The sequence below is a fragment of the Mustela erminea genome, chromosome 16, assembly GCF_009829155.1.
Source record: "Mustela erminea isolate mMusErm1 chromosome 16, mMusErm1.Pri, whole genome shotgun sequence".
Taxonomy (NCBI): Eukaryota; Metazoa; Chordata; class Mammalia; order Carnivora; family Mustelidae; genus Mustela; species Mustela erminea.
The window spans coordinates 83995994-84014863 of NC_045629.1; the positions used below are offsets into that span (position 1 = coordinate 83995994).

At 61.2% G+C, this 18870-nt stretch overlaps 1 protein-coding gene across 3 annotated transcripts; it reads left to right on the forward strand.

The window, feature by feature from the left end:
* The first annotated feature begins 14165 nt into the window (after nucleotides 1-14165).
* On the forward strand, nucleotides 14166-17538 carry LY6E (lymphocyte antigen 6 family member E). Of its 3 annotated transcripts, XM_032315825.1 has the most exons (4): nucleotides 14401-14530; nucleotides 16356-16461; nucleotides 16871-16990; nucleotides 17073-17538. In XM_032315825.1, the coding sequence occupies exons 2-4, from the start codon at nucleotides 16410-16412 to the stop codon at nucleotides 17291-17293; spliced, it is 393 nt and encodes a 130-aa protein (XP_032171716.1). In that variant the 5' UTR covers nucleotides 14401-14530; nucleotides 16356-16409; the 3' UTR covers nucleotides 17294-17538. The 3 variants fall into 3 exon arrangements, with proteins under 3 accessions (XP_032171717.1, XP_032171718.1, XP_032171716.1); XM_032315826.1 differs by lacking the exons at nucleotides 16356-16461; nucleotides 16871-16990; nucleotides 17073-17538 and adding exons at nucleotides 15267-15512; nucleotides 15831-16349 and having other exon boundaries at nucleotides 14166-14530; XM_032315827.1 differs by lacking the exons at nucleotides 16356-16461; nucleotides 16871-16990; nucleotides 17073-17538 and adding an exon at nucleotides 15831-16349 and having other exon boundaries at nucleotides 14166-14530.
* The last annotated feature ends 1332 nt before the right edge of the window (nucleotides 17539-18870 follow it).

Genomic DNA, 18870 nt, shown 5'->3' on the forward strand with positions numbered 1-18870 from the left:
CAGCTCCTGAGGCCTCTGAGGTCTGGAAATCCGAAGCGTCTTCCCCATCACCCCTCCTCCCAGCATCTCCCAACTCGCCCCCCCACGGTGCTGGCCACAACCCACACACCCCGACTCTACACCCCTAGAGTGACCAACTAACAGTGCCATGCAGTGGGGGAGGGCTCCGGAGTGAGGGTGCGTTGGGTGGGGGGGACGGGGTGTTTTGTGGGCAGAGGGGTTTGAAGAACCACATCCATCCTGCGCCTCCTGACCTCACCCTGCACCCCCCGGTGACCTTGGGCAAGGGCCCACATCCTCTAGCCTGCTCCGGTGAAGGCACCCCGTGCCAAGCAGAGCCTCTGCAGGCGCTGGCACAGGCCCAGGGGACACAGCTGGGTCCTGTCCCCCCGCAGCAGCGTAGACAGTAGCCAGAGCCACCGGTCCACACACTCACCACGACACCATCTCCATGGGCTTCTTTCTGCGTCCATCCCAGTAACTGGTGCCCATTCCTGAAGGAAACTGGTCTTTCCTTATTGATCGCTGTATCCTGATAACAGGCAAACTTTTTTCACTGTTAATATCCTTAAAGTATTAGTGGGTTACCTAAAAATATTTTCTGTTAATATATGAAGAACTTTTCTCATGTTTTTTCTTAAAATTGCCAAGTTCTCCATTTTCAATTTGTGTCTGGAGCCATCGGAAATGTGCTCTCCCTGGCACGCCAGCCCTGACCCCACAGGGTCTGGGGCAGAGCTCACCCTTCTCTGATCTGCTGCCCGGACACCCCCCCACACACACCCCATGAGGCCACGGGAGGTGGGGAATTGGGGGCGAACGGCCAGCGACCCCCATTCTTATCTCTCACCGAGCTAAAAACATTTCAGCTTTTCATTCTGAAATAGGTTCACACTCACAAAGAAGTTTCAAAAATAGCACCGAGTTCCTATATTCCCTTCAGTCGCTACACCCGATGTTGACCTCTTATATAACCAGGGTCGGAAACAGGAAACCGCCGTGACGCCGACTCACAGATCCCCACTGCTGACCTGGGCCGAGCCCCCACGGCGCCCACGGGGCTTTGCTTGGGTCCAGAGCACAGTCCTAGGAGTCAACCCGCCCGCGGTCCTCACCGGACCGGCTCCTGCAGCTTTCCCGGCCACGCCTGGCGGCCAGTGCCCGTGGCAGAGTTCCAGGTGTTTCCCTCGACCTCGTGCTAAGATCTTAGTTAATCCTGACTATTCCTGCTCTGGACAGTCCACGCTCCCCAAGGTTCGCCTTCCTGTTTGTGGACTGGAAATGCCCGGGGGGGCCTCCAGGGGCCACTGGAAGTGGGGTCCCAGATCCGACCCCTTGTCCCCACCCCACCCTGGGCAGCTCCTATCTGAGGGAGGCCCGTGGGCACAGGCTCGGAGAACAGTAGCCTCCAAAAGCTGGTTGACTTGAATCAAAGTGGGTCTTTCTGTCTGTGTGGCTTCAGCATCCGTCTTGCCCAGTCCTACTGTGCAGTTAGGGACACGTGCCCCTTGGACACGCCCCTTTCTGTGCAATGGGTGAGCGGCCTCACCTGCCCCCCCGGCCCAGCTTCTGGTCATACTTGGCAAGATGCCCCCCCCCGCCCCCGGCGTGCAAGGTGTCCAGGGAGCAGGGTGCACGTGTCTATGTGGTGTGTGCATGTGAGTGGGGTTGTGTGTGTCACTTGTGTTCAGGGAAGGGACACAATGCGGGCAGGGCCGCAAGGCTGGGCTTCGGGGGAGACGAGGTCCTGGTGACCCTCCGCTGTCCTGTTCCCGTAGGGCCCGGCCCAGCCTGCGCAGCGGAGGGAAGGTGAGGGGCACCGAGACAGTCGGCTCCTTTGGCCCGGAAGGCGGCAGGTCAAGGCCCTGGGTGCCCCGCGTGGGGAGGGGTTGGCCCCAGCGCACCCAGAACCAGAGACTGAAGACCTCCCCAGACTCTTCGGCCACTCCCCTGCCGTGGACAGGAGAGGAGGTTTCCTAGTGAGGAGATAAAATCTCTGTCTGAATGGGGCACCTGGGTGGCTCACTGGGTTAAAGCCTCTGCCTTCGGCTCAGGTCATGATCCCAGGGTCCTGGGATCGAGCACCACACCGGGCTCTCTGCTCAGCAGGGAGTCTGCTTCTCCCCCTCCCCTCTCTCTACCTGCCTGTCTGCCTACTTGTGATCTCTGTCTGTCAAATAAATAAAATATATATATATTTAAAAAAAAAAATCTCTGTCTGCGGGGCGCCTGGGTGGCTCAGTGGGTTAAGCCGCTGCCTTCAGCTCGGGTCATGATCTCAGGGTCCTGGGATCGAGTCCCGCATCGGGCTCTGCTCAGCAGGGAGCCTGCTTCCTCCTCTCTCTCTCTGCCTGCCTCTCTGCCTACTTGTGATCTCTCTCTGTCAAATAAATAAATAAAATCTTTAAAAAAAAAAAATCTCTGTCTGAATATGGTGCTCAAGGTGCTCCCAAAGGTGCTCAAGGTCTTGGGGGCCTGGCCAGAGCCTACCCTTCCTGAATGAGCTGCCTGGCATTTCCAAAGCTGGAGGTGGGGCCAGGAGAGGGTGGGGGGAGCAGATCTGTGCAGCGCCCCCCAGCGCACACCGACGACCGAGCAGAAGCCAAGCTGAAGACAAAGCAGAAGCTGACAGACCGCAGCCCCCACCCCAAACCCTGTGACCTTCCTCCTGAAGCTCCCGGCTGTCTTACTGTTCATGCCTCGCTAGGGGGAAAAGCAACTTGAACTTGACAATGGCAAGGGCCCTGGTGGGAGTGCTCTTCTACACATGAAACCTCTCTTGTCCTTACCCCTCTCCACTCCCACCCCCCACAGACCGGGGGCAGCAGCTCCTGCCCACGGGTCCCATCCCTGGGCTTTAATAAAACTGCCCTTTTGCACCAAAGATGTCTCAAGAATTCTTCCTTGGTCCTGGGCTCCAGACCCACCCCACCGAAGCTCCCCTACCTTCCCAAACTACATCAATACGCCTCCCCACCTACGGGCGTCCAGAGCGCTGCGGGAGCACTGACCAGTGTCCACCCAGAGACGCACGGACAGATGGAGGGTCAGCTCGGGCCCAAAGCTGTCCTGGTCTGGGGCAGGTGGGAGTGGGGGGGGTGTCTCTGGAGGGGTGGAGTGGGGAAGACAGAGGCAGGGACCCCTGGGAGGAAGGAGACACCAGGCTGGGGCTGGGGCTCGGAGGACAGGCAGCAAAGCCCCGCAGACTGCATGCGTGGGGAGTGGGTGAGCAGCAGGCACCAGGGGACGCCGGTAGACTCAGACCAGAGGACACAGGCCGTCTGCGGATCCCCCCGCGGTCCCTGCAGGGAGGGGCACGCCTCCCCCACCCACCTTGGCGCTGCAAAGCACCAGTCTCCGCCTCCCCTCTCTGAGCGCGCGCTGGAGAGATCTGGTCCTGGCAAGTTCCGCGCTGCCCCGTGGAGAAGCGTTTCTGTCTCTTGAACAGGTGACCCGGCTGCCGGCGGCTCTCCCTGGGCCCAGCTGTCTGTCTGGACGCCCAGACCGGGGCTGCCCCTGCCGTGCACGAGGCTGCGGGTGGCCCGCGCTTCCCCTGCTTTGTCGGGCGATGCTCTGGGGAGCGGTTTTCTGGGTCAGCCCAAGATTTTGGTTTTATGTTTCTCAACATGGCAGTTCGCGGTCGGGCATGAGTGAGTGTGCCCAAAGGCCACCCTCACCGCGCGGTGACCACGAACTTCAGTTGCTGGGGGTCCTGCTCCTCCAAACTTGGTGGCACCTGGGCACACCCAGTTCCCAGCTGGGCGCTGTCGGGGCTGAGCTTGGAGGCCCCTTTCTGGGGGAGGTTGGTCCCTTTGGCCCCCTGTGCAGCCCGTGGTCCCCTCTAACTTCCCCACAGGCACAGGTCCCGGCTGAGTGCTTTCCTGCCCTCAGGGGTGATGTGGTTTTTTGGAGTATAGGTTCAGTTCGGTGTGGTGGGATCCGGAGTCCACGGCCAAGAAAGAATTCTTGGGAGGTCTTTGATGCAAAATGCTGGTCTTATTAAAGCCCAGGGGCAGGACCGCGGGCAGACGGAGCAGCTGTCCCAGGGCTGGGGGGGCGGGATGTGATTCCGTTCGTGGGGCTTGTGGGTAGGGGAAAAGGGAGATTTTCCAAAGAGCCTTCATATGCTAAAGAGGCTCCCGGGATACCGGAGGCCGTGCCCTTGTCAAGTTAAAGTTGCTTTTCCCTCTAGTGAGGCGTTAACTGCAAGAGAGATGGCGGCTTCCCGGAGGAAGGTCCCGCAGGTCGCACCCAGGAGTGGGGGAGGGACAGGCTGCCTTGGTCCTCAGCCAGCCTTCTGCTCCCCCATCCGTTCCTCTGCTGGTACCCGGGCTTGGGAGGGCTGAGGCAGGCGCCGGGCCCTCGCTCGCACTGTGCGGAACACGGGCCGGGGGCGGGGAGGGGAGGCGCCCCCAGGGGTGGGCCACGCCTGCTAAGGCACCCCACATCAGGCTCTGGAGTATCAGTGAGGCCACCCCACTTCCTGGGGTGGGGGAGGTTAGCTGCTGTTCCCAGGGCTGCAACCAAGTTCATCTGCATTTACCATTCCATTTCTTTTGCAAACATGATGGTTTCCTTACTCAAGTAACTATTTTCTGTAAGAAAGTCCTAATAAGCTCTCTGAAAAATAAATGTCGGTAACTAGGGGTTTCGGTGGTGCCTTTCAGAATGGTGGTGAAGTCAGTATAGTGACTTCTTACTTGATTTTCTTACAAAATGGGGCGACCCGGTGGCTCAGTTGGTTAAGAGTCTGCCTTGAGCTCTGGAGTCCTGGGATGGAGCCCCTCGATGGGCTCCCTGCTCAGTAGGGAGCCTGCTTCTCCCTCTCCCTCTGCCCCTCCCTCCGCTTGTGTGCTCGCTCCCTCTCAAATAATTTTTTTTTAAGATTTATATATTTAACACAGGAAGAAAGATCACAAGCAGGCAGAGAGGCAGGCCGAGCAGCAGTCAGAGGGAGGAGGAGGCTTCCACCGAGCAGGGAGCCCAATGTGGGGCTCGACCCCAGGATCATGACCTGAGCCGAAGGCAGACACTTCACCCACTGAGCCACCCAGGTGCCCCTCAAATAATTTTTTAAAGATTTATTTGACAGAAGAGAGAGAGCACAAGCAGGGGGAGCAGCAGAGGGAGAGGAAGAAGCAGGCTTCCTGCGGACATGGAGCTCCATCCCAGGACCCTGGGTTTGGGATCATGATCTGAGCAGAAGGCAGATGCTTAACTGACTGAGGCACCCAGGCACTCTCAAATAAACAATCTTTTTTTTTTTTAAGTTTTTATTTATTTATTTGACAGAGAGACAGCAAGAGAGGGAACACAAGCAGGGGGAGTTGGAGAGGGAGAAGCAGGCTTCCTGCTGAGCAGGGAGCCCGATACGGGGCTCGATCCCAGGACCCTGGGATCATGACCTGAGCCAGAGGCAGACACTTAACCGAGTGAGCCACCCAGGCGCCCCACAAAATCTTGAAAAAAGACAGAATGGAGCAAGACAGAACTGCATAGAATAGGAAACACAGTGTCCCCCACACAGTGGGGATTTACATATACTGGTCATAAAGTAAAGTACCTTTTTTACAGTGCCTCTGGGATAAAATACAGAAGAGTGGCTCACTAAGGCTTGAGCCTCCCAGGGGGTGGGAGAGGCTTGTGGCCCCCCAGGGAGGGGCAGGACTGTAGCTGAGCCCCACCCCAGCCTGAATCCTACCCTCAGGCCCACAGAGAATTCTCCCAGGGCCCAAGCTGAGGCCTGGCTCTGGGAGTGTTGGAGAGCTCAGGGAAAACCCCGTCCCTCACCAGACCCAAAGTCATGAGATGTGGGAGGCCGTTGAAGATCCTCTAGGCTCCCAGTAGTTCAATGTTATTAGGACAAAGTCACTTTCAAATGCTTCCCATCATCCCCTTTCCGTCGTGACGCCAGGGAGCGCCTCCCCGAGAGCGTGCGTGATGGTGTCCGCTCTGCTGAGCTCCCAGGAGCCTGCCCCAGGCCTCCGGCTCCGGAGGGTGAGCTACCCCCAGGGCCCGGCCCCTCCTCCAGGCCTCCCTGCATGGCGACCTGAAGGCCCCCCACCTCCTCCTCCTCCTCCTCCACAGAGTCCCTGGGCACCCCCTCTTGAACCGGACTCTCCCTTGGGGTTCGCTTCCAGGGCACCCAGACTGACCCCTCTCTCCCCCTCCTGTTCCCCCCCAACCCCCCTTCCCTGCTCTTCCAGGCAAGGAGGAGTCAGGCGCCCTGAGGGGCTGAGGGCAAGGGAGGCAGCCGGGTGTAGGGAGCCGTCCAGGGAGCCCTGGGACCAAGCACCAAGGACCAAGCGTAGGAGGAGAGGGCAGAGGGAGCCCATGCGGGCGTGCGGGAACATGCCCTCTCTTGGAGGGGCCGTACTCCAGCCTCACCGCCTCGGGGCTGGGTTCCGAGGACAGCCATGCTCACCTCCTTTCCCATCTGCTGTGCCCAGCGGTGAGTTTTCTCCCTTTCCTGGTAGAAATTTTACAAATAAGCTGGTCTGCAAAATATAAAAGAGGCCTCTTGGGGTCGTAGCCACTCTGCTGGCTGGCTGGGCGCGGGAACCCGGGAGGGCCACCCTGTAGGATGGACCTCAAGAGCCGGCTCAGACAAGCCCAGGCGCGGGGGTGCCCCAGCCGGGCGTCTCTGCCCCAAGGAAGCCTCTGCTAATGGGCAACCCACGGGCAGGCCTGAGGCTTTTCAGAATCAGGTTGAAGTCAAAGTCTAGAGAGAGGCACATCCAGCCTCCACCCATCTGGGCCCCCAGGGCAATAGGTGGCTGGTTTTTGCCCCTCGGTTGGGACGGCAAAGGGCCAGAGCCGGCCTGTGCCGATGCTCACTCCTGCCCCACCTACCTGGGCCCCGCGCTCCCTCCAGGCCGAGCCTCAGGGAGGGGCCCAGGGTCCTGGGGCCAGCAGCCTGCTAGGATCCAGGTCCCACTCCCCAGCAAGAGAGCAGCGAGTGTGCCCTGAGGACTCTTCCCCACCCCCTAGGACACCCTGCGGAGCCTGAAGCAGATTTGCTTGTGAGAGCAGAGGACCCCGAGCCTCAAGTGTGGGAAATGGGCTGGGCCAGCCTGAGGGTCCTGACCAGGGCCCAGGACAGGGGCGGCAGGAAAAGAATGAAGCCGGCCTGTCCCGGGACCATTTAAGTAAATCCATAGAGTGTCCAGGAGAATGGAGACCCAGCTGGCCCAGACTGAGCACAGCCTCGGGGGTGGACCGGCCCCAGCCTCACGGCCTGCAGCAGGGGCACTGCTCAATCTAGGGAGACCGGAGACAGGGAGCGCTCGGGGACGAGGGAAGTGTCCTGCGAAGGAAGACAGAAGGGCAGAGGGGCGCTGGACAGGAGCTGTGCTGGAGGAGGTCCCTGGGAGCTGGGCAGTGGGAGGGGGGCTGGCCGGGGGACAAAGGCTCACACACCTGTCCAGGGTCCTGCTGGGTTCACATCTGGCGGGGAGGATGGGCGGGGACGAGTGTGAACTGGCTGGAGGGGAGGCGGTGTGGGGGTGTGGGAGGACCCACGCTTATGGCCTCCTGTGAGCCCAGCTCCCAGCCAGCACCGGGGACAGGGACAGAGAACGGCCCTAAGGCTGGAGGAGGCCACCCCGGGTGTGGAGGAGGTCGGAGGCTTTTCAGAATCATGTTGAGACAGAGCCCCCTGGAGGGGTGAGAGCTCGGTGGGAGTGGAGGCTGGGTGGTCCCACCGAGCGGAGACTGATGAGGGAGCAGGAGGCTGGCTGAGGACAGAGCAGAAGCTGGCACCCTGCACCCCCTCTCCATCCGCCCCCCCCCCAGTAATATGTGTCGCATTCCTCAGGCACCCCTGACCACCCTAAGCAACAGTTAACTTGCAGAGATCACCGTCCGGCTAGACCGAGTCTCCCTTGGTTTACAAATGTCCTAGAGAGCTACAAACAAAGAAGTTACCTTAACAATAGCACAATTTCCTGAGGCCAATAACTCAGTTCCTCAAGCCCTAAGGTCTCCCTCCCCACCATAAACAAAACCAAGGGAGGCTGAGGCAGAAGGAAATGTAAATACAGCTAATCTCTTCAAAACCTAAATCTCACTAACAAAGACGCTTGATAGCAGCAATGGGAATGGCCGGGCCCGCAGTGAACACCGACGCAGCCGCAGGGCCGCCGGCAACCCGGCACCTCACAGGCCCTCTTTAGCATATGAAACCTCCCTGCCCCTCACCTTCCCCCAACCGCAGGGTACACAACCTGCCACCCCCGCAGCTCTTCCTGCTACGGGTCCGGTCCTTGCGCTTTAATAAACCACCACTTCGCACCAAAGATGTCTCAAGAATTCTTTCTTGGTCATCGGCTCCAGACCTCAGCCCACCGAACCTCACCTAGGTTCTAGAACCTCATCAAGACCACCGCAGGACCTTCTGCCAAATGGGTGGTGGCATCTTTTCCGCGCACTCATCGGTTGGACATGGCTGTAAGGGACAGCCCTGCCCTCCGCGTCTCCATCAACCAACAGCAGAGTTCAGGCTCCCGGCACCCAGCCCCAGGTGCGACATCCCGAGCGTTCTAGAACCGCCGGGCACGATCCTGTAGGTCAGGGGTCTGTCTTCACGTGCTCTGTAGCAAGTTCCGTACCGGATCCCGATGGATCATCTCAGAGCCCAGGTCTGCTGACCTAGAGTCCCACGGCTGTCACGGGAGCTCCGCACGGCCGGCCACCAGGACCGCTGAAGAGGTTCTTGTAAGGACCTATTTAGAAACTGTCCTGCTCCCCTTCCCCCAGGGGATTTACTTGGAGACAAGTCCCAGAAACCAGCTCCAGGTTACAACGCCCAGATACAGGGTGGGCCCGGCCAGGTGGAGACAGCGGATCAGTGGGGGGTTGCGTACTGTCTCCCTGGTTACCAAGGAGTATGGGCCCGCCCTTTGGGAGCCCTTTTGGCGCCAATCCCAGTCAAGGTGTGATAGGCTGGTTCAAATGTCTACTAGGGTAAATTGTAACTCCACTGGTCACCTAGCATCACTGTGGAGTTTCCTGTGTGTGTTACAATCTCATCCGTCACCTGTGCGTGACCAGGCCCGACCGCATGGCCTTTGCCCTTAGAAGCTAGCCTGTGAAACAGAGAAGGGTTGCCCTCTCTTGGAAGAGTTGCGGCCCCGAACGTTCGGTTAGATTCTTGATGCTTGGCGCGAAATAAAGCTTTGCTTGACCTTCGTTTTGTATCAGTCTCGCTCCTTTGATCACGGACCCATTATTGGGGCATAACAGTTCTCAGGTTGTGTCTGTAGGAAGCCTGAGGTCTTGCGCGTGAAGGGGCCTGGCGGACTACGGCCCCAGCACCCCCACCCTCCCATGCCCTGCCATGCTTGCAAACATCACGCTTTCTTTTAGCTTCTAAATTCTAAGTGTGGCGGTGATGAGGGAGCAGGAGGCTGGCTGAGGACAAAGCAGAAGCTGGCACCTTGCACCCCCTCTGCACCCGCTCCCCTCAGTAATTTGTGTCACATTCCTCAGGCACCCCTGACTGCCCTAAAAGAAAAACAAATAGTTAACTTGCAGAGATCACAATCCTGCAAGGCAGGAGTCTCCCTTGGTTTATAAACATCTTTGAGATTTACAAGAAAAAAGTTACCTTATCAGTAGCCCAATTTCCAGAGGCACATAACTCAGTTCCTCAAGCCCTAATGTCCTCCTCCGCTCCATAAACAAAACTGAAGGAGGCCGAGGTAGAAGAAAAAGCAAATAAAATTAAATTTCTTCTTCTTTTTTTTTTTTTTTTAAAGATTTTATTTATTTATTTGACAGAGAGATCACAAGTCGGCGGAGAGTCAGGCAGAGAGAGAGAGAGAGAGAGAGAGAGAGAGAAGCAGGCTCCCGCTGAGCAAAGAGCCCGATGCGGGGCTCGATCCCAGGACACTGAGATCATGACCTGAGCCGAAGGCAGCGGCTTAATCCACTGAGCCACCCAGGCGCCCCAATTAAATTTCTTCTAAACCTAAATCTCACTAACAAGGACACTTGATAGCAGGAATGTGATGGTCCACCAGGAGGCTCCCCAATTGTCTTTATGTTAGTGCCTCGTTAGAGGGAAAGTGGCCTTGGCTCGATAGTAACCAGGCCTTCAGTATCCCAACAGTCTTCTTTACCCCAATAGCCCTTCTGAACACCCCTTTGTCCTCACCTACCCAACTCCTGTGTATATAACCAGCCCCTCCTCACATGCCTGGCGCAGCATCTCCATCTGCCTACGGGTCCTGTCTCTGTGCTCTAATAAACCACCTTTTTGCACCAAAGACGTCTTTTTTTTTTTAAGATTTTATTTATTTATTTCAGAGAGAGAGAGAGAGATCACAAGCAGGCAGAGAGACAGGCAGAGAGAGAGGAGGAATGCGGGGCTTGATCCCAGGACCCTGGGATCATGAACTGAGCCGAAGGCAGAGGTTTAACCCACTGAGCCACCCAGGCGCCCTTGCACCAAAGACATCTAAGAATTCTTTCTTAGCTGTTGGCTTCGAACCTCACCCGACCGAATCTCACCTAGGTTCAAGAACTTCATCAGTGGGGGTTGTTTTGTTTTGGGGGGTTATTAGCTTCTAAATTATAAGCGTGCACACGCACATGTGTGTGTGTGTGCGCATGTCTGTATTTAACTTCTAAATTTTAAGTGGCTTTCTATCCCACAACACCAGCTCTCAAGCTGTTTCCGTGCAAATATACTCGTCTGATTATTCACTGGGCATCAAATCTTTCCTGGCCGTGTGCTCCGTGTCAAGGAAAAGGGCCAGGTACTTCCAGGGCAGGAGGGGAGGGATCTCTCTGAATGGGCGCTCCAGCAGAGAAGCGAGGGTGCAGGCCCAGGAGGTCTGGAGTGAACTTCCTGTTCTAGGATTGGGGAGAGCTGTGCAAAGGGCCTGAGGCAGGAGCCTGTGACAGGGTGAGCTGAGTCTGTGGCTAAAGCCAATGCTTTGAAATCACAGTAGCACGTCAGGCCGTTCTCTGGGAGAAGCGGGGCCAGCCAGAGAGGGGGCACACTAAGGCTCCACTCGGAGACGGGGAGCTGTGCCCAGAGAGGTAAGGCAGGCGTACCACGCCCCACAGTGTGGCCTCACACAGCTCTCCTTGCACACTGAGCCCCACTGCCCGAGGACGCCTTGCCTCCCATCCGGCTAGAGCGGGAGGGAGAGCGGCTCAGGGCTTCCTGGCCTGGGAGAGTCAGAGCAGCAGGAGAGGAGGGCCGGGGGTCTGCACACTTCCCCACAGGACCCCTGAGCACAGACCTGCAGTAGGAGTCTCGGAGGAGGGGCGCAGCTCCAGAGGGGAGAGCTCGGCTGCCGGGCCCCAAAAAGGCCAAGCGCACCTGCCACAGCTCCAGCTCGAGAGCCCCCACGGAAGCTGCAGGCGCTGACGGTCCGGGGCCGGGGCTGTGCCTCCCTCTTAGGGTGAGAACGCAGAATGCTGGCCAAGGACGACTGCCTACCTGCCCCCCGTGGCCCCAGTCTCCAGCCTCAGCACTCCGCGCCAGCCTCCTCTTATTGGCTCCTCCAGCCCCTGGGTCCCCTTTCTGCAGACGGCGAGGGCCGGTGAGGGCCGTGGGCACCCGTCTCGCCCAGTTCCGGACAAGCCAGACCGTGCGCACCCCTGGGTCCAGACCCCGGACAGGACTAGGAGACATCCAGCGGCAAATGTGTACCCCCAAACTCCAGCCACTTCTGCCAAGAGAAAGTTCCCCAGAGAGCATGAGCAGGGGGAGAGCTGCCAGGGGAAAGGGTGGCGAACACCACGGCACTGGAGTAGAGAAAGAAAGAACATTCTGGGCCCCCGGGTGGGGCAGTGGCTGGCCCAGGAAATCAGCAGGGGGTCTACAAAGCCCAAAGACTTCAGCAAGCCCAAGAAAGAGAAACAGAAGCAGAAACAGAAGCAGGAGTGTCCACAGACACATGTCCACCAGATGGACATGTACCTTGACATTCCAGGGGGTGTCCCGTGCATGTGAAGGAGGCTCCCAGAGTTCAGGGTTGAAGGAGGGAGCCTGAGTGGGTCCACCATGGTGGGCAGACCTTATCTAGGAGGCCTCCAGGTGTCACCGTGGTCCCAGGGAACACGTGTGACCAGTAACTCCTGGATATGCCAAGTCCCTGGATGTGGGGCCTCCTTCGGGAGGAATGGGTCCGCGGGCATGACCCTCTATCCTAGTCACGACACCCACCCTCTCCAACTCACCTGGCTGGACCTGCCTAGAATCCTTCCTGTATCACGAAACACCTCACAAAAACGAACTGGAGACACAGTCATTCTACTTCCAGGAATCTGTGGAGGGGAAGGTTCTCAGAAGGACCCCACAGATTACACCATCAGGCACTGCCCAAGCTCCTGGCTTGGCCATATGTGTTCAGACACATTTTCAAAGGACATCTGAGTCTCATTGTGACTTGGTTGTTCAAACTCACAGAGCTCCCCGAATCAAGGGGTCCTGTCTTGCATGGCACAGAGCCCACATATGCTTTTGGCCACAAATACTTGCTGAGCCCGGACCATGAGCCGGCGGTGGTCTGGGTGCCAGGCACTGCCCTCCAGGGCTGATCTGCTGGGTGGAATCAACAAGCAAGGAGCCCAACAGAAAGTGACGGGCACTGCCAAGATGAAACATATGCCTCTGATGGGGACCCAAATTCATCTTACCTCCAGAGGTAAGATCCAGAGCGAGTAACCAAGGGCTATGGCTTACTGCATGTCCCTGGGGACAGCAGGGCCATCACCCTTAGAAGTGTGGAACCCCAGATACCACCGCTCTTTGCCTGGGGACCTCTTGGGACACGCGCAGACCCCCCAGGGAGAGAGCCCCTAAAGCCTTTCCAAGTTGAGCCATCCCACTTCATCGGGACATTACAGAGAACCACGCAATGTCTGACCTTGATCCTCAACTGAAGACACACACACGCTTACGTGCACACTCACACACACCGACACACACGCACTCACTCCCCTGCACACTCACATGGCCCCTCACATACCCCTAGACCTTTCCCATGCAACAGGCCCCTCTCCATGCAGCTCCCCCGGCCACCCTGCCATTCTGCCTCAGCTCCCTCCCCCTCACCTGTCCTCCCCAACAGGAGGAGGAAGAGGAAGAGGCTTCTAGGCCTGGCAGCGCCTTTCACCACCCTCACCCTCACCGCAAGTGCCATCCAGAAAGGCAGAGAGAAAAGGTCAGGTGCCACAGCCCCTCCCAGGACCCGCGGTGTGCAACTGTGACGTGTACTTCCAAAACACGCAGGTGGCTGAGACTCAGCAAACAAGCTGCCGCCCAAGTCCCTGCAGGAGGAGGGGAACGTCCGCAAACGAGGCTGCGGGGCGGGGGGGGGGGGGGGGGGGGGGGCGGCAGCCCGGTCTGCCGCAAGCCCAGCATCCCCAGCTGCCCAGGCCGCACGCAGCCTCCCAGCCCCGCCAATGAGAAGCAGGATGCGAGGGCATGGAGCCCTGCCAGGCCGCGCTCCCCCGCCAGGGCCCGGCCTCCCTGCCCCGAGTCGATGGTGCGGGTCCAGCCAGGGACCACCTACTGACACGGCACCCAAAGGCTGTGCCGGACGGACGAAAGGTGCTGCCTGTACCCTAGCGGGCCTCTCGGCTCTGCGCCGGGAGGGTCCCATCAGGCGGGCTTTGGCCCTCGTCGCGCAGCGAGCTGGGGGCCTGGGAGCAGCCCGGCTGAGAGTCTCGGCCCAGGTCGGGCAGCCGCAGAAGAGGCAGCGCCTGCGCCCAGGGCAGAAAGGAATCCAGAAGCAGCGAAGATGGATGTCCCGCCGGGGATTCCTACGGCCACAACCACTGCCCTCTGCGGCCTCCGTCCCCCACCCCTCGCCACGGGAGGGCTAAGGGCTCACCCCCGAGGCGGCGAGGCCGGGAGCCGAGGACCCCGGGGGCCCGGGGCGAGGGAGCGGCGTGCTAGAGGCAAGCTCCCCGCCCGGGAGTCTGAAGCGCTCCCACCGGACTGAAAGGAAGGGACGCGAGCCCTCCCTGGGCGCGGCCGGCGAAGGTGGGCCCCGTCCCCGCCCCCACACGCCCGCCACGCGTCGCCGGGCTGCCCGGCGATGACGCGCGCCCCGCGTGGGGACGAGAAGGACCAGCCGGACGGGCCAGCGACACCTCCCTGGGGCTGGGCTCCGGGCCCGTCGTGGGGGGCCTGCCAGCCCCGCCCAGGCCGGGAAGTCCGACCCTGCCCGGGTCCCCACCCCCCGGAATGCCGGCCCCGCGCCCGCCCGCGGGAACCCGCACTCCGCTCCTGCTCCTGCTCCCCAGCGCGCGGGAGCGCCAGCTCTGCGCCGCCCGCCCCTTTGCCCCCAGCTCGCCCTGCGCCCCTAGCCCGCTGGAACCCCGACTCCGCCCCTGCTCCCCCCGCCCGCCGGAGCCCCGACTCCGCCCCTGCTTCCCCCGCCCGCGCGAGCGCCGACTCCGCCCGCTGTCCCCCGCCCGCCGCCGCTGCCACGAGTCCGGGGCTGTCGTGCGCTTGGGCGCCAGGCTTGGGGAGCTTGGCGAGGCCGTGGACCTGCGTCTGCCCCGCGTAAGTCGGCCGGGTCCGGATCGGGGAGGGGGGACGGGGACGACCCCCTTGGCGCCGGGCGGGGCGGAGAGAAGCGGCGAGCGGGGTGCCGGGAACGAGGCGGGGGGGTCTGGAGGAGGCTGGGAGGCTGGGCTTACGCGTGGGCCCGGCGCTCGGGGGCTGAGCCTCCACTCCCATCCCCCAGCCCTCCCAGCCCTTCCGAACAGTGCCCAAGATCGGGGCTGGAGCGGGCACACACCAGCAGCAGGCGCCCTCCCTGGCTGGGTGACCCAGAGCCGCGCAGGCTGGGGCCATCACCCGACTCTAGGTTCGCCTTCACCTCTCCCGTGGGGACTGGAGAGGGGCAGCGTCGCTGACTCGAGAAGGGGGCTGGGATCTCGGCGGTCCGGCAGGATGGGAGGAATTAAGGGCCCATCCTGGTGGACCGACCACCCTGGGGACTGGAGCCTACCCTGGCAAGGGGGTGAAACCTAGTTTGCCAAAGATTATGCAAGCGTATGAGGTGCCTAGGAACGTCGGTCCCCAAAGCCCCCGCTCCCTGGCCCCTGCTGAGCCACCTTCGATCTTCAGGACAAGGACTGTTCCTACCTCTGTAGTGGCCCCCAGTCCCTGCATGCCTGGCTTTGTCAGAAATCAGCCCTGTGAGCCTGGGGGAGGAGTGGGCAGTTCCGATCCCAGATGGCACTGTCCCCTCAGGGCTCCCATTGCCTGACCTGCTCATGTCCATCCACTCCAGCCAGTGCCTCGACTCAGCCCAGTGCGGCCTGTTTGGTTGCATGCCTGGCCGGGGACAGTGGGGACACCAGATGTGACTGGTGGCTGTGCATTCCAGAGCTTCCTGGAGAACAGCTCAGAGCTTCCCCAGACCCAAACCTCACATTCTAGGAGAGGAAGCTGGGCTCCTTTCTCTGGCGCTGCCCGCATCTGGAGATGGCCTCAGCCCTGTTCTCGGGCATCCGAAGCTCCTGTCCCAGACCCCAAGGTGTTAACCCCGGGCCCAGAACTGGGCGGGGGAAGCCTGTTCTCTCCCTGGCATTCCTCTTCCCAGTGCCTGGGACCCAGATTCCCGGGCCCAGAATGCCCTTCTGCCGCCCATGGCTGTCCCCCAGGAAGGCACCAGACTGCTCCTCCCACACCTTGCCTCCTGCAGAACAGGGAACCAGAGCCCCAGCTGCTCCCCCTGGGGCTTCCACCACCAAAGGCCACTGGTCTCTGCCTGGGAGAGGGTCCCAATGGAGGGCACCAGGCAGCCTCCATAGACAGATCTCCCTGGTTGAACCTCGCTGAACCTATGTTTCAGGCAGGAAATGGGGGAATAGCAGATTTTACAGGCTCGCTGTCGTCAGCGCTGAATCATACAGAGCGGGAAGCGCCCCTAGCCTGCGCAACACCGAAGCTGCTGGAGGCAGGTGCCCAGTGCCCAGCCGGCCCCTGAGTCCTCACGGCAGGAACGGAAAGTTCTGGATGTGGGCTGGCTAATATTCCTGGTCACCATCTCCCCCCCCCCCCAGCATCACCAACCAACAAGGGCCAGTCTCTTGGCCTTCCTTTCTGTTTGGTCCGGAGATCTGTCATGATTCCCCAGCCTGCCCCAGCCGCAAGCCCCTCGGGCTGGGGCAGGGGTCTCAGCGCAGAGTGTGCCGAGTGAGGTGGGCGGGAATGGAGCAGGAGGACCCTCCGGGTGCTGGCTGTGTGGCTGCCGGAAGACAGCCCACCCCACCCCACTGTCTGTCAAACGGAGGGCAGCGTGGCTCCCAGGGCCCGGGGCTCCGGTATCTCCTCCCAAGGGACAGCTGTGTCCCCCACCGAGCTGTTGTCTAAGCAGGACCCGGATCTTTGGCTTTGTGAGAGCCCCGACTGGACAGCCATCTCCTCCGGAATGAAGGTCTTCCTACCCGTGCTACTGGCTGCCCTGCTGGGTGTGGAGCAAGGTGAGGTGCCCCCCCGACCCCGGGCTCCGGGCCCAGCCTTTGGCGTGAGCCCTGCTTTCCTCTTGGACTCTCCTTCTGCCTTCTCTCCCAAGTGGTGCCCAGCAGCGCCCAGGGGACCTTCAGGCCCGCTCCCACGTGACCTGTTCCAGACGGCCCCAAGGCCCTCTGCCCCAGCAGAGCGGGTCACTCCTCCTCGCTGCTCCCCTGGAGGCCTCGGGTCTGCCCCTGACACTCCCCGCTGTGCATTTGGACCTGGGCCTGGGTCTGGAGTGTGATGATTGCTCGATTAACATCCACCAAGGACTGGGGGTTGCGGACTGGCAGGGGACACGGGGGGGGGGGGACACCGCTGGGAGGCCCCCCAGGGCCCGAGACAGGTGTCACCTGCCGCGCCTCCCTTCCTCCGCAGCCTGCTCCCTGGTGTGCTTCTCGTGCACGAATCAGAACAGTAACTTCTACTGCCTGAAGCCGACCGTGTGCTCGGACTCGGACAACTACTGCGTCACGGTGTCCGCCTCTGCTGGCCTCGGTGAGCGCCGCCCGCCGCCTCTGCCCTCGGCCCAGGCCCCTGCCCCCCACGCCGGCCCTCACCGCCTTGTCTTCCTGCGCAGGGAAACTGGTGGACTTCGGCCATACCCTGAACAAGGGCTGCTCCCCGATCTGCCCCAGCCCCAGCGTCAACCTCGGCGTGGCGTCCATCGGCACCTACTGCTGCCAGAGCTTCCTGTGTAACATCAGCACGGCCGGCCGGGGGCTGCGCGCCAGCGCCGCGGTGCTGGGCCTCGGGCTCCTGCTCAGCCTGCTGTCCGCCCTGCAGCGGCTCGGGCCCTGACTGCGGCCGCCCAGCAGCCGACCCGGACTCCCCCAGCTCAGGAAGGAAGGCCCGGCCCCTCCCAGACACCCCAAACCATACGGAAGCCTCTTCCTCCAACCCCTTGCCCTGCTCGACCCCTCGCCCCGCTCGATCCCAGCCCCCGCTTCACGCACCTCCCCCTCCCCTAAGAGGCCCCCGCAGCACTCACTCCCCAGGCAGCGGGCCTTGCGACCTTCCTAAGGGAACCTGGGAAGGGCTGAGGGCTGGAGGTCGATCCCCGAGTCAGGACTGAGGCCTGGGGACACACTGGGAGCGGCACGTCTGTCTCGAGCTGGGTTGGGAGCTGTGCTTTGGGCCGCTGCTTCCGAGGCCTGTTGTCACATCCGAGGTCGGTGTTGTCTCAGGGGATGGCCTAGCTCAGTGGCGGGGACGGGGCCTGGGTGCACCCTGGGCATGCGTGCGGGTGTGCAGGAGAGTCAGGGTTGGGGGGGTAGGGGTCAGGAGTCCAACGTTAGCCGCGGAGCTCCCCAACCCCAACAACGAAGCTGCTTTTCTCTGGCCTTTCTGCAGCCCACATTCACTCATGTTAAGGCTGGCCTTTGGGAGGAAGATGGGGTTTCAGTGCATCAGGGTTTAGGCCGCCGGACCCAGGAATCACCCCCCCACCCCGACCTCCAGCTGCGGCCCCACCCTCTCCCTCCGCCCCCACATTGGATTCTGCCTGCTGCTCGGTGCCTCTAATAAACACATGTTGTCCACCTTTTGCTCTGGCTGTGACTGCCTGTGGCCATGACTGCAGTGTGGGGGACCCCCTCCCTGCAGGGGCCTCACTGGGGGAGGACCCCCATGGCCCCACCCAGAGGCCCACATGGGGAGAGGGGCTCCCCTGAGTCCATAGCTCTCTGCCCTCCAGGCCCAGAAGGGAACCTCCACGCTTGGCCACGTGGTAAGTTCATCATCAGGCGGGACAGGGCAGGACCAGAAGCGGGGAGGGAGGTCAGTCTGCTTCTGGGAGGAAGGCAGCCCCCTCCGGAGGCAGGCACGGGTTTGGAGTGGGGAGAAGGAGCCTACAGGAGCAGGCACTCGTGGGCACCGGCGTCCGGCTCTCCGGGACTCGACGATGGGATGGCGGCCCGTCGGGTCCCCGCAGGCACAGGCAAACCTGGCAGGACGGGCGGGGGCCGGGGAGTGGGGGTGCGGGACACTGCCTTGTGACCACCTCCTCTCTGCCAGCCATGCTGTGTCTGTGGTGACCAGGGAAGCCGTCCCTGCCGGCAAGGCTCTGTGTTCCCAGCCCACGGCTCCTTTGACTGGGCTGGGGCGCGTCGGGCACTCCTGGAAGGTGGGGAAGTCGGTGTCTACTTGATGCCAGCGGGCCAGGTCTGAGGACCCAGAGGGGGCCCAAAGGATGAGCTGAGAGTGTCCGTGGCTTCATGCGGGAAGGAGCCGGGAGGGAGCGAGGGAAGGGCTTCCTGACCAGCACGAGGGAGAGAGCGGAGCAGACCGCGCCTGGGGCACCAGCGCCCTTGGGGTGAGCTTCCTGCTGGAAAGGGGTCCGGGCTCCTGCTCCTTCAGGAATCCAGGGTAGAGTCCAT